The sequence below is a fragment of the Trachinotus anak genome, unplaced genomic scaffold (assembly GCF_046630095.1).
Source record: "Trachinotus anak isolate AG129_WGS33_773 ecotype Australia unplaced genomic scaffold, CSIRO_AGI_Tana_v1 ptg000033l, whole genome shotgun sequence".
Taxonomy (NCBI): domain Eukaryota; kingdom Metazoa; phylum Chordata; class Actinopteri; order Carangiformes; family Carangidae; genus Trachinotus; species Trachinotus anak.
This window is the reverse complement of record NW_027273884.1, coordinates 2,663,868-2,678,699: the sequence shown is the minus strand read 5'-3', so window position 1 is coordinate 2,678,699 and position 14,832 is coordinate 2,663,868. Positions and strand designations below refer to the sequence as shown.

Genomic DNA, 14,832 nt, shown 5'->3' with positions numbered 1-14,832 from the left:
ATAAGAAGCTGTCTTTCAGAATCTGCTATTTATGATGAAGAATCAGATCAGATCTTTGTTTATTTCTAATGTCTGTGTCCAGGCCAGTACTCAGACTGACGCCATGCGTGTGCCTGTGTCCCGTCGACGTCAAATGAAGAACAAATCGGTTCTGTGTCGACCCTTCACTATGGACCAAGAAAGCATGTGTCAGCTGCCCACACCTTCCACTGCATCAGCAGGTAACTTAAAAACCCACTTGAACAGGTTCTGGTAGTTTAGATTCAATACACCTCGTTCACACGACAGATTTGGGAGAACAAGCAGAGCCACACACACTGTCCAGCAGCATCCTGACAAGTGAAATGCACGACAGGATTTACAAACGGCAGCTTCAGGAAGTTTTCGGCCCTCTTCACTTTTTGGCTGGACAGCAAAAGCAGGGTCAGCACAATAAATGCAGATGTTGTTGTTTCCCTTTAGTAATAAATGTACAACACAGTAAAGAGTCCAAAAAATGAAATGATCTGAAAACTTTCTGAAGCCACCAGGTGAACATACTCCACATCGTTCAGACATGTTTTTTAAATCTGTCGTCATAGAGATAACGTTGACAGTTTTATACAATTCTCTACTTTTTCCACCACAACCATTAATGTGATGTTGACAATCTTTGATGGTGCTGAATCTTCAATTCTGTTTGATGTGTGGGAAAATGTCCTTGTTTTAATTGATAAACAGCTTTTGTTAGTTGCACTATGAAGCTTTTGCTATATTTAGATATTTTCCTATGACTAAAATTCAAATTCAAACAATGTCACTGAAGCAAAAGTAACTTTTACCTAAATGAATTGTGAAATATAATACTGAGCTTGCTTGAACTTTAATATTATTGGATGTACTGGGCTAATACTGATCTTCTGTTTAGTAAAAAATATCAAATATCTTTTCTGTCACGACAATGATACAATTCTGAAGGAAACAGATTTTAATCATGAAAGAATGGTAAAAAATTGAATAATAACAGCATTGGCATGAGTCGTGCATCTGTCAGTGCCATTTCCAACAGCACACATTAACATTGTATATATTATGATAATATTATATATATAACACCTAGTTTTAGTAGCTCTGATGAAAGTAGCCGTGCTTCTCCAGTCCGTAGCTTATGTGTCCTTTTTGTAAGACAAGTTTATTTGTGCAGCACCTTTCAACAACAACGCAACACAAAGTGTTTTACAAAAGATATTCAGTTAAAGACATTAAGATCAAAAGACACATAAATAGGATTTACATGTAGGTTGTCACAATGTAACGCAGCATCTATTTCATTGATTCTTTTTTTTTTTTTTTTTTTTTTTGGTTCATTGAGTCATTCGTTGTTCACAACTAGCTGTTTCAATAATTGCACCAGCTCTGCTAGATAGCCCCTCGCAACCATCCACTGAAGCATCCACATCTCCGGCACCGTCACCGAAACCTCAGGGAGATACTCAGCCATGTAACGGCGTGCCGGCACGCCTGACCGGGCGGCATTTCTTGGGCAAGAGGGAGAGTGACTCTGACTGTAAGGTCTGCTCACAACACAAGAGGAAGATGGTGGAGGAAGAGGAGGAGCAGAGAAAGAAGCAGAAGATGGAGGAGGCGAAGGAGCCAGAGAAGAAAACAGAAGAGGGGGCACAGGATGAGAAGGACGGGGAGAGGAAAGACCAGGAGCACTCTGGCACGAAAGACTGTGAGAAGAGTAGTGGAGCAGCGAGAAGGAAAACGTCATATTACTGTAAGACGTGTTCAGGAGAGCCCAGCCTCTGCCCTGTGCCCTGTTTTGAACTCTACCACACCAGACTGATCTACAAAACAGCTCCTGAACTGGAAGCACACGGTGAGTCTTCTGAATAACACCAAACACTCAGTCATGCTCTAAAGATTCAGCATTAAATAGTAAAGGAAAAGTTGTTTGCACCGCAGCTGTTTCCAGTATTAAAGGTTTATTATTTCAGTGTGTGTGTGTAACCTGTTATTACTGTAACTATGTTAATGAGATTACAGTCAGAATAATAGCAGTTATTTACTGACACAGTCTGTTGAAACTGATGTGTTTTCTCCAAGTAAATTACACTGACTTCTTAAGAGGGTCGAGTGTGTCACCCAAGTTTTTCTCTCCACAGCCTCCTGATCTGCCGACACGAGAGGTCGTCCTCTACCCTCACCCCGGGCAAAGATTAACGAGCTACAGGGTCAACTGCTTATGTTTACACCTACACTACTTCAGTGACCTTAACTTTATTTTTTTTGTCATTGTCTGTTTAAGTTTACCCCAAAACTTTATTGACAGCAAAGGCAGAATGAACATTTGTTTTCGGTTGTTAGGTGAATGTGTATTTTCAAACTGGAAGTGCAGAGAAATTGTGCACTTAAAGGGTGTTTCTGTGTTTTTATAATAAACAAGTGAAAGCAGTATTTATGATACATTCTGCAGACCATATTCTCATGGCTGTCTGTATCCTCCTCCCATTAAGGGTGTTTATTTTGTGTGGGGATATTGTAATTAAGTAGTCCAGAAGTGATGGACAGACAGTCAAGACAAATACATTAACTTACAAACAGTACTGTAATATGTAAGGACATATATTTGTTGAAATTGTTTCGAATTACATAAAAATGCCATAAAATCGGATTCCAGCCGCGGTGCATTAGTCAAGTGTCCTAAAACTTATGAATCTTGTGTCCCGGTGATTTGTTAATGTTGTGGAAATTGACTCAGGAAATTGACTGTATGGTGCACAGGTATGTTTCTGTAATCCCCATTATCCAATGATGTGATGTCACTTCAGGCTACAGGACGAAAACTTCATTAATCATCTATTTCACTGCAGAAGAGCACCTGTCACACAGTCTGTAACCTGGCTCTTATATTTATTCAGGTCACTTGTGCCCAGCTGCTTCCCCAGACACAAAGATAACAGGATTTAATTTCCTCAATCATAGCATGTAAACAGTTTTTATGGTCCACACAGTTTAGATGTAATCTAAACTCATTTCTAATATGTTTGGGAAATGGTTCCTAAACCAGTAGTAGGTTCATGTGGCTGGATCTAGGCAACTGTGCCAATAACGTTCTGTTATTTTGTGAGAAATACTTGAGAACTGAACTAGTATTAAATGATTCTTTGATCCATTGAAATTCCTTGTATGACCAGGGTTAATTTTTACTGAGTTTTCCATAGACTCTGTGTCTACATAGGGCACCATGCTAGATTTCATTCTCTAGTTCCAGATTGTTATTATAATATTAGGTAAATGTGGCTGAATTAGTTAATGGTCACAATAACAGCTGCTCAAACGTGGGAGAAGAAAGCATTATTATTAAATTAGGTTGACATTGAGGAGCCAATGCAGTGGCAGTTTGCATGGCTTTAAAAAAAAAAAAAAAAAAAACAAGTGAACACAAGCTGTAAATTAAAGTTCGAGGCAATGTTTGATTATTTTAACATTAATGCAGTTAAATTTGATTGTATCTGATTGACATGACAATAGGGAAAATACTAAGGTGTTTAAAGTAGTTTGTTTCGAGGAAACCACAGAGGAGATGATGTCTTAAAAAACAACAACGGTCCAGTACACAAACAGACGATCTTCTGAGACAAAGACATCCAGAGCTGCTGCAAGGTTTTAAAAGTAGATGGAAATCCCAGTTGTTAGTGCCATAACTACCAGAGGATGGCTTGATAAACTAGGAGAAAGAGCTGTGTAGTTTTTCATTTATAATAAACCAATACATCTGCTTAAGACTGAAATTTCTGGCCTCCTGACTCTAGGCCTGGTGTCCCACACAGAACTCAGTGAATCACTGTATTCACCTCTCAATGGCTCGGAATCATTTGCAATTACCTGAGAAAAGAAAACAGTCCTGTTACACTAGATTTTCTAGTCTAATATGAGTGTGTGATGTATGAAAGTTTATGGTTGAACTCCTCTCTGTACCTCACTACTGATGCAGTCATGAACTGAGGCCGAGCTCAGTTCATCCATCTGCCGTCATAGGAAGTCGCCTCTGACTCGGTTGACATTTGAGTTGAACATGAGTTGATTGCAGTCCTGTATTACGTCATTGATGTTTATTTTTTACTCATTTTACAAACTAATGTCTCTTGTGTTCTTTGTTATTTCTGTACTGTATTTACGTCATACGTTTTTTACGCTGTTTTTAAAGTTTCTGTTGAACTGACATGAATTTGATTATTTGTTTTTTTTTTTTTTTTCCAAAGAACGTTGTCAACACTTAAAATATGTTGTTTTTCTTTTGTTAAATGCAAAAAATATGTCAATAAATTTAATTTGAGGGAAACCATGTATATGGGACAATTTATTTCTCAGATTTTACCATCAGTCTGATGATAAATGAACACAGCAAAAGCATAATGTAAAATGAGCATAGATCTGTAGATAGTAATGGGTATAAGGTTTATGTCTGTGTTTAAAAGTAAGAAACAAGTCAAAACTACTAATATTCACCCACATTACAACCTTAGATCAGTCTTTATAATTATCTTGATGATGAGAAAACACTGACTGTCCATTTCTCCACATCAGAGAGCTTCTGTCAGTGTTAAATGTAACAGGTTCCTCCATAGGAATTAAGCTGTGTAACTACTGTCTGTTTTTTAAAAAAGATGCATTTTTTAAAAGAAAACTACATGATGGGGCAGAAAGGTGGGAGTATTGATGGGGGAGGCGACGCAGTATGCAGTGTATGTAACAGCTGTCCTGAAAATGATTCACTGTCTCAAAAAATGTATTTTGATAGAGTCAAAGATGGCGACATCCTCAGTATTACATGTGTATGTGTGGATAGTGTTAAGGTTAAGGATGGTCAGGTTAAGAATTATAAGACATGGCTTGTTAGGGGTACGTTGAAGGTTAGGTTCAGGCCTTGGCATCTAATCCCTGATGCACATACTGAACACTTGAATAGACTTATCCATGTGTGTAAAGATTTGTTAACCCACTGGTGGATGTGAAAGGAAGTTTAGAGTCAGCAGCAGATGATGAAATCAGTTTGATGCCGGTGTCATTTCAAAAATCGCTGGAAACAGGAAATCTTGATGGTGTAAATGACAAATAAATATGTTGCGTATGTACATTCCTTAAAATAGACTTATTAATGTAAATACAGAACACTACAGCCAGTTGATACAGTTTCCTGTTTCCTTCAAGATATATTTTATATATATATATATATATTTTGGGCATTTTGCCTTTATTGGATAGGACAGTAGAGAGTGACAGGAAAGGGGCAGAGAGAGGGGGAAGGACATGCAGGAAAGAGTCGGATCGGTCGGGAGTCGAACCGGAAACTCGCCTGCTAAGAGCATCTGCGCTCACATGGTACGCGCCCTAACCACTCAGCTATTGGGTCGCACCACTGTTTGTCTCTTTAAAGGCGTTGATATATCAAGACTGTAAATTCATTATCAGATATTAGTGAATATTAGTGAAGCTCATGAGGTAAAGTTTATTAGTATTTGTAATAATTTTTGATTTGTATCAAAATAACTTTTCCAGCATGATGATGATACATATAATATAGAGATCTTTAGAATAAATAGATAAAAATATACTAAACACAGATATATTTTGTCCTCGTTAAATATGACTCAATTTATCAGTTTATTTTTAAACTGGAGGGGCACTCAGAGAGCGCAGACCTCCACCAAGGTTAATGTCAAACTTACAAACAACATACACCAGAATTCAGAGGAAAAAAATTCAGATTCATAGTAAATGATGTGGATCTCCCTCAAAATTTAACAGGTTCTTCTCTGCATGTCCCATCTGTTCATCAAGTTCAGTGTGAACTGGTGCATTACTCTGTAATCCTGCTGACAAACAAACAAACAGGTGAAATAATTAACTTCTTGGTGGAGGTAATTATTTAACAAAAATGTATAAACTGTATCCTTACCCTTCAAAGTTATTTTTATGTGTCCTTCTCAAAATTATGGCTTCAATTAAATACCTGAGTGCCTCTGGTCTCGCTGTATTTGTTTCCTATTTATTCTTATTTTTCCTGTCTATCATTTCTTCCCTCTGCCCTGCCCTCAGTTTCCTCCTCAGCAGGAGAGGAGAACGTGAAGGTGGTCATGGTACCAGTCCCGGTCCCGGTCTTCATCCCAGTGCCTATGAACATGTACTCCCAGCACATGCCTGTTCCAATGGCGATGCCCATGCCTGTACGGCTCATTACATTTACATTTACATTTACATTCTGTAAAAATGTAATGATTAAAAGACTTTGTATTAAATCTTTGCAGTAACAAATGAAATGTTACATGTTTTCTTCCATTTTTGTCTGCAGGTTCCAGTACCGATGGTGGTACCACCACAGAAGAAGGACATGAAGGATGCAGCTGTCCAATCAGAGCCTTTGCCTGTGAAGGAAGAAACACAGAAAGAGCAGCTTGTTTCCAGTGCAGGTGAGGGCTTGGGAGAAGTGGATTTTTGTCCTGATTGTTACATAATTAAATTCTGTAGATGTTATAGATATTTTTTGCCACATTAACAAACCAGAAAGGCAAACATATTTTTAGGCATTTTCGCAGGATTTTCACAGTTTCCCCCTCAGCTGCTGCTCAGTTACAGGTTTGTTCTGCCAAGATTTTCTCCTCAGCTGCTCCTGTGAGGTGCAGTTCACTCAGCAGCTCCTCACTGAGGTCCCAAATCCAGGTAGAGCAGATTTATCAAACCTTTGCTCTGTGCTCAGAGAAGAGCATTGCACACATTGCAGCTGCTGTGAACACAACCAACTATACGAACAATTGTAATCCCTTGATGTGACTTTGGCGTCACCTGTTAAAAACATATTGACCCAAATTTCCCCTCGTCTGTGTATTTTTGTGTATCTGCTGCAGACCAGAGCAGTTCTCATGGTGGAGACATGAAATCACAAGTGGTCTCTCCCACAATCCATGAAGATGAGGACACTCAAAAAGCAGCACAGGCCGACCTCTCAGAGAGGAGCACGGAGTCGACTGATCCCCCACTTAACCCCCAGCAAGCAAGCATGACGTCAAACAACCCACCTGCCACCAGTGCCGAGCATCAGCCTCCCTCCTCTCCAATGATGGACTTGGAGACCGACTTCCCGTCTGGTGAGACATCATGAAAAGTTTAATAAGGACAAAATGTTCATGTCACTCAGAGGTGTTTTGTTTGTGTCTCTGCAGAATCACTGGGTCAGAAGTCGTCTGCTCCACAGAGAGGAGTAAAGAGACCCAGAGAGGGTTTCTCCGGCCGGAAACGGGTAGGAATCTCCTGATAGGTCAGCAGTGTTTGGATAATCTCAGATTCACTTGATCAGCATTAGATTTTAACCTTTAAAAACCATCTGATTTGTAAGCAGACAGGTTTTCCTGCAGGCTGCTCTCTGACTCTCTGGCTGACACCTGCTGTTGTGATATGGTGCATTCAAGTGCTATAGGAACTGTTGACTGCTTACAGTGGTCCTCAGATGTTACGACAGTCTTGAATGTGACATATATTTAAAAGTTTACAAATACGCCCAACTTTCTGCTCACAGTCAACTCTTCATTTTCTACCCAGTAGTCTTTGCGTCTCTGTTTATCCAGGGTCGAAGGCGGACTGTTTCATCAGAGCGCAGTGCAGTGGTGACTCCTGCCGCCTCCAAACTGAACCACCTGTATGGGGTTAAAGCCTGGAAGAGCTGGGTCCAACAACGCAACAAACAGCCACATGAATGTGAGCTCCACTTCTCTTTATTTTAGATTTATTGTCTTTTGTCTTTCTCTCTAATCTATTGATTGTTTTTGTCTATAGTAGTCATATTTAAAATTCTCTCCACCTTTAGCCAATCTAGTGGATATTAAAGAGGACATCCTTCAGTGTGACTCTGCAGAGCTGAGCTTTGCTCTGTCTCGCTTCGTCAGAGAAGTGAGACGGCCCAATGGAGAGACCTACAGCCCAGACAGCGTCTTCTACCTCTGTCTGGGGATACAGCAGGTCCACACACACAGAAACGTGTCACTGGTTTCCATCTTGATACTTTTACTGTTTCTCTTCGTAATTGACTCCATCTTTAAAGTCTCCATCTCTTTGGACAGTATCTGTTCATGAAGGGCCGCATAGAGAACATCTTCACTGATGAGCTCTACAATCAGTTTGCCGCTGAGATCACTGGGATGCTGCGACTCTGGAGGCCAAAATTACTACCTAGTGGTATGATCATCGACACGGTCACAGCCCACTACTGATAGAGAAGCTTGTTTTCTGCAATAGCCATTCAATTATGTTAAATAACGTTATATACAGTAGAAGTCAGAAGTTTACACCTTAGTCAACTACATTTTTCTAACACTTTCTTTATTATTTTTCCAAATACAAAGTGCATAACTGTAACAATGAATAAGCACAAAACAAGTAGGAATAAGAATAAGCAGAAATAAGATAAAGACGAGAACAGAGACAGAAAAAAAAACACAAAACACACAAAGCACATTACATGAAAAATAAATAAATAATAAAAAATAAAAATAAAACCAATAGGTAACTAACAACTGTTTCTCCTATAGCTGGTAATCACCAATGTCCTACTTCATCTCTCCATACAGTCAAGGTAAAGCGAGGTGCGTTAGGCCTGCATCCTACTCCTAATACAGGACCCAATCAATCATCTTCAATTTCGCTCCTCTGACCCAGTAAACTTTCCAAGTTTGTATGTTCAATGTAATTAATAAAAGGCCAATTAAGGGCGGCTCCTGTTGCCTAGCAACCATGACAACACACAACTTTTTTTATCACAAAAACTTGAGGTTTTAAGGCCTGTGATTTTAACTGTTGTACTATTAGCTGTGGAAGTGAGCTGAGACCCAATACTTTTTGTTTAATTTCATTATTTGTGCACAATGAATCTTGGGAAAGGTTGGGCTACAAAGAATCCACCCATTGGATCTTTCGTTGCCGAGGAAAAGAAGGACACATTTGAAGGAGCCTTTAAAATGGGACAGCCTAGTTGTGCTGCTGTGTCACAGTCGGCCTTCAAATGCAGCCTCTGAAGGATGTGGCCCCTGAATTGGGACCCAGCTAATGAGCTGATAGACTACATGTAATATAAAGAGGTTGTCATAGCGACAGGTTAACAAAACAGGCTCCAATAAACTCACTGTTAGACAGAGTTAGTGACTAGCTGATGAACATACTGGGGTATTTAGCAGCTGAAGAGTCACATGTTTTCTCAGCTTCTTCCCTCTCTGCTCTCACAGGCGGCGTTGTCTCCTCCCGTGTTGAGGAGTCCTACCTGTGGGAGTGTAAGCAGCTGGGCGCTTACTCACCCATAGTGTTGCTCAACACGCTGCTCTTCTTCTGCACCAAAAACTTCCACTTCACTACACTGGCGCAGCACCAAAGTCTCTCCTTTGTCAACTTCACTCGACGCTCCAGACCCTGCAGCCGAACCAGCAAAGTCCACTACCTCCAGTACCAGAGAAGCAGCTCGGCCACGCCCAGCCATGAAGACACAGGTGTGTGTGTGTGTGTGTGTGTGTATGGGGCGGGGTGGGGGGGCGTACAATGAAACTGCTTCATGCTATTTCTGAACATCAAAAATCTGACTGACAATTTGACTCCATACCTTAAAAAATGTAATGTGCTTGTAAATACTGACTAAAGGAGATTTGATGTATACTGTTGTTTCTAGAGCGACTCAGAAAAAGACAAACAGAGAATGGGGGAGACATGGAGATGCTAGAAAACGTCACCAACCCTCTGCACTGTCCCGTCAGACTCTACGAGTTCTACCTCTCTAGATGGTGAGACACCGGTTGCTGGCAAACAGACACTGTTAACATCAGTTAAGACAACGTGACAAACATCTTCTCTGTCCTCTCCAACAGCCCGGAGTCGGTGAAGAAGAGAACTGACATGTTTTACCTCCAGCCTGAACAGAATGTGTACACACACAGGTCAGAGTCAGTCCTGAGGATGTCTGATTTTTCCTTCTTCACTGTGTCACGCTTTGCCAGGGCTTTGCTTTGAAACCTTTAACAGCCTTAACCTTTAACCTTAAACAAGTAGAGCTGCTTCGAAAATGTCCATTCCTCACACTCCTGGAATTTTTGTGTTTGTATTTTGTATTGTCAGTTTAGCAAAACAATGCACACTGCTCATTCATTCATTCATTTACTTTATTTTGAAGTATTTCCTACATGTCATATAACTTTACACTGGTTCACTCCTTATATGTAGGTGTTTCTTCTGTTTATCCTAATTTGAAATGATCTTCATTACATAAATTCTGGGTTTTAGACTCCAGATTACCATAGAACCATGTGAACAGTATGTAAGTCCAGACATAATTATATCTTTTATAGTTTATTTGTTTATGAAAAGTGATTTTGTCGTTGTTGTTTTACAAATTTAAAGTTTCATTTATGTAATTCAACTTTAAATGTGCAAAAAACAAATCACCTTTAAATTTCTTTTGGGTTTGTGGGGGAAACCGGAGCACCTGGAGAAAACCCACATGTGCACATTTAACAGGGATAAAAGGAAAAGAGAAGGGAAATGCTGGGGGGGGGTTTATAACCTTCTTCATGTGATTAGCCTTCACTGGAAATCAAAGGTGTCATCAGATTTGTTGCAGTGAAGTGAGGTTGTACTTGAGGTTGCACAGTCCATCTAACCTCTAATTACATGCGCAATCAAATACCCTACATTTTCAACTTCAGAATAATACATTCATTGTATGATGGTCCAATTTTTAATCATTTATCATTTTAGTGATATTGCACAGGGGTGTACTGTTTTGTTTTTAATTAAATCATCAGATCAGAGTGGGGCTGCAACAGAGATGCAAACTCAGGTGACATAAATTCACCTTATTTGCCCAAATACAGTGGTGTTGGTGAGGCTACTGACAAGAACCTCACCACCACCTCAACCTTCCCAGAGGAGGAAACCTGACATAATGGTGAATTATGAAACATAATGAAACTAGAAAAATTCAAATAGTTTCTTCTTATGTCACTTCAGGCTGCACACATGCAGAATGTCTTTATGTTGACACTGTAAAGTCAATGAAATATTGATTTTATTTTTTCTGTTTACATTTCTGACCTTAACAGTTCACACTGGTACACTGCTCAACCATTAGAGCGAACCACTCTACAGAGCATGCTCACCCGCATCCTGGCCGTCAGAGAGGTTCACCAGGAACAGGGAGCAGCCCAGCATCAGCCCTCAGCCACCACTGATGATAACAGCTCACAGTGATATGACGCCCGTCTGCTTACCCATGATCCTCTCTGCACCACAAACGCTCACAGTGAATTCAGACTGTACATACACCCATCAGTCATTTCAGACTGAGGCCTGCAGGTCTGTGAGACAGGGACCTGGACCACCAGGCTTTCAAAGACAGAACAAACACGGAGACATTTTTACAAAGCTGGGATTGTGGGATAATTGTATTTAGTTACCTCATCAGTGGCCATCTCCTCCTCACATAAATGCACGAGTTTACAAACATCTGATACTGTTGAATATGGAAAAGGGAGTGTTAATGAGTACATAGTTAATGCAGCATTTATCACATGTGGTGGGTCGACTCACGACCTGTTATGGTGAACGCCAAACCTGTCAGATGTGCTGTTTATCACAGTATTATGGTGTGAACAGCACACAGTCAGAGCTGCCGTGAACAATGAGAGGGCTGTTTGACAGTTGTTGCTCCTTTCTGCATCAGCAGTTGCTTACATGGACAGTTTTGACTAGTATAAAGTTTTTAAGGTATTAAAGAGAAAAAAAAACACCAAGACATATAAGAATGAAATTTGAGCAGCTTTTGTTATTCAGTCATGGGGCATAGCTGCACAAAACTAGTGAAGCACTTCCCACAGACATCCATTGTAGTATTAATAAATTAAAGATTAAATATGTTTAAAAAATATGCATCAAGTTCACCATATTAGAGGTGGATGCCATCTAACATTTGATTAAAAGCCAATATATAATCAAATATGTTGTTAAACCAATCTATATCAGTATATTGTTAAACCAGTATATACCAGAGTCACAGTGCCTCATCTTTTGTTGTTTCATTTCGAAATAGTTCTCCGTTATTACTATGTTGTTCCTGTTTATATTCTTCATCCTATGTGGCCTTAATTCCTCTCAACAACTTGCTCTTCTCCCTCCGTCTTTCACTCCGTATGTTCATGGGCGTTTACCTCCTTTTTTTTCCCTCCATGGTTTCCTCCAGTCCACTTACTCCCTCTGGGAGTAAATTATGTACAGAGCTAAGTATGTACGTCCTCCTTCATTCCCTTTTTCTCTCTTCCCAACAGTGCCATTAGTTTCTCCTGTGAGACATTATTCCCTCTTTTTTCTTGTTCCCTAAATTGAGGAAATCCGGTCTGGAGATTTGAAAAAGCAGCAGACAACTCAGAGAACTTTTCCAAACCCCAGTCCAAGCTCTTGAGGTTTCCTTTATTATAACTAACGGTCTGCATGTGTTATGGTGTAGTATGTTTTTCATTGTGAATATATACAGTATAAGTGTTATGACGATGTGCATAACATATTTACCAGTTTCATTTGTACGCAGGGAGTCCTGGTGACTCACTCCATGAACAGAACATTGTGTCATAAACCCAAACAAAATGTGACATATTTCACTAACCCAAACATGTCTGGACATGATCAACATTTATGCCTCAACATACTGAAATGTCCATGACACAAAGCTGACTGCCCTCTCCAAGAGTTTGGGTTGGATTTTGGATTTTTTGAAAACAAAAGTCTTCATGTCAGAGTTCTGCTGATTGACCAGAAAGTTAAATATAGATATAGACGTATGTTACTATGTTGAGATGTCACAAAAATATCACTGTTTGCTCTTTTTGTGACAATAAATTCTCATTTTTCATTTTGTATGTTTTGTCATGGAGGCCAACGTGCCTTTACTTTTGCCTCATGTTAACATTTGATATGAAATCCATGTTCCAGTGTAAATGAGTCACACAGAGCATTCAGAAAGTATTCAGACCCCTTCAATTTGTTCACATCTTGTTATGTTGCAGACACTTTGCTATGGCGCTTGAAATTTAGCTCAGTTGTCTCGATCATTTTTTAGATGTTTCTACGTTATAAGTGGAGTCCACCTGTGGTGACTTCAGATGATTGGACATGATTTGGAGAGGCACACACCTGGGTATATCTCCTAGATGACAATGCAGATCAAAGCAAAAACCGATCCACGAGGACAAAGGTGCTGCCTGCAGAGCTCAGAGACAGAATTGTGTCAAGGCTCAGATCTAGGAAAGGATACTAAAAAAACATTTGTGGCCTCCATAATTCTTAATGGAACAACCAGGACTGTTCCTAGAGCAGTCAAACTGAGCTATCAGGGGAGAAGGGTCTTGGTAAGAGAGGTGACCGAGAACTTGATGGTCACTGTGGCTGAGCTCCTGACACAATCCTGTCTCTGAGCTCTGCAGGCAGCTCCTTCCTCCTCGTGGCTCCAGTTTTTACTCTGTGTTGTCAGCTGTGAGACCTCATATAGACAGGCGTGTGTCTTTCCAAATCATCCTGTCCAATCAGCTGAGTTCACCACGGGTGGACTCCAGTCAAGGTGTAGAAACGTCTCAGAGATGATCAAGAGAAATGGGAGACACTTGAGCTACATTTCAAGTGTCACAGCACAGTGTCTGAAAACTTATTATATAGTTTATTATATATTATAATTACTATACTAGCTATAATAGCTAATACTATATATTACTTATATTTCAGTTTTTAATTTTTTACACTCTCACTTTGTCATTTTGAGGTTTTAAGTGTAAATTGATGAGGGAAATGATTATTTTAGCAGAAAGCTGCAGTGTAAAAATACAAAAACCGAAGGGGTCTGAATACTTTCTGAATGCACTGTGCTCCATGATGACATTTAAGCATTCAGTCTTGACCGATGGTGAACTACAAGCATTATTCTGACACAGAGTTCTGGAAATGTTGGTGAATCTCTTTAAACAACAAACTGTAACTCACAGTCATTTATCACTGTTGTCTTAAACTCCCACAAGTGGATAAAAGATTGTTCAGTAAGACGAGGCCCAGAGACGGTGATGTTTTATCCTCGTGTACAAAATTCTGTATTGCCATTAAGTATTAAAAGTTCATCTTATTCCTTCTATTCCTTGGTCGTGAGGCAGAGGGTTTATGTTGAAAATATGATGTCAATGAAATGTGATGTTGAGAGTGTAACTGAAGTTTGTGCAGTTTTGAAACATTGATTTATAAAATGTGTTAATTTTATTTTTTGTGTGTTTTATATCAGTTTATCTGTGAGAACCAGCCTTGATTAAGCTTCTCCTCCTCTTCTCTTTTTGTTAAAGTCTTATTCTCGTCTTTCGTCCCCTGCTCCGTCGATGTTAGGTCTAATATACAGTCACTGGCTTCAGACGTGGTTGCAGATGAACAAAGGATCATACAGATCATTGAGCAGCCGAACATTACTGATAATACATGTATGTAATTCCATGTACTGCGTAGAAACTGATGACAAAACAATCTCAGCTCAAGGTCCACTTACTCACTTGTTCTGTAGCTTTCAAACTGAATCTGAAAAGAAAATAAGACAATATAGAAACTGTAAAAACATTCATTCTAAAACTAAAACATGCGGAACGAGACACTTTTTATTGAGCAGGGCTGAACGATATGCAAAAAAATCATACTGTGGTTATTTTGGCAGATATTGTGACATGAGTCACAATTTCAGGTAGAATGGTTGTTTTTGCATTTCAGTTTCACTGAAAAACAATAAAAATGATGATGTAA

At 39.6% G+C, this 14,832-nt stretch overlaps 1 protein-coding gene across 7 annotated transcripts in view; it reads left to right on the top strand.

Moving 5' to 3' along the window:
- Positions 1 to 14,832, top strand: part of LOC139613985 (zinc finger MYM-type protein 4-like) — a 26,637-nt gene extending 11,805 nt beyond the window's left edge. For all 7 annotated transcript variants that reach the window (XM_071471031.1, XM_071471030.1, XM_071471026.1 and 4 more), the window contains 12 exons: positions 83 to 221; positions 6,085 to 6,212; positions 6,338 to 6,455; positions 6,891 to 7,130; positions 7,206 to 7,282; positions 7,608 to 7,737; positions 7,847 to 7,998; positions 8,100 to 8,214; positions 9,258 to 9,515; positions 9,692 to 9,803; positions 9,888 to 9,956; positions 11,118 to 14,832. In XM_071471031.1, the coding sequence (XP_071327132.1) occupies positions 83 to 221; positions 6,085 to 6,212; positions 6,338 to 6,455; positions 6,891 to 7,130; positions 7,206 to 7,282; positions 7,608 to 7,737; positions 7,847 to 7,998; positions 8,100 to 8,214; positions 9,258 to 9,515; positions 9,692 to 9,803; positions 9,888 to 9,956; positions 11,118 to 11,265 (1,686 nt within the window). In that variant the 3' untranslated portion in view covers positions 11,266 to 14,832. The remainder of the gene's footprint in view (positions 1 to 82; positions 222 to 6,084; positions 6,213 to 6,337; positions 6,456 to 6,890; positions 7,131 to 7,205; positions 7,283 to 7,607; positions 7,738 to 7,846; positions 7,999 to 8,099; positions 8,215 to 9,257; positions 9,516 to 9,691; positions 9,804 to 9,887; positions 9,957 to 11,117) is intronic.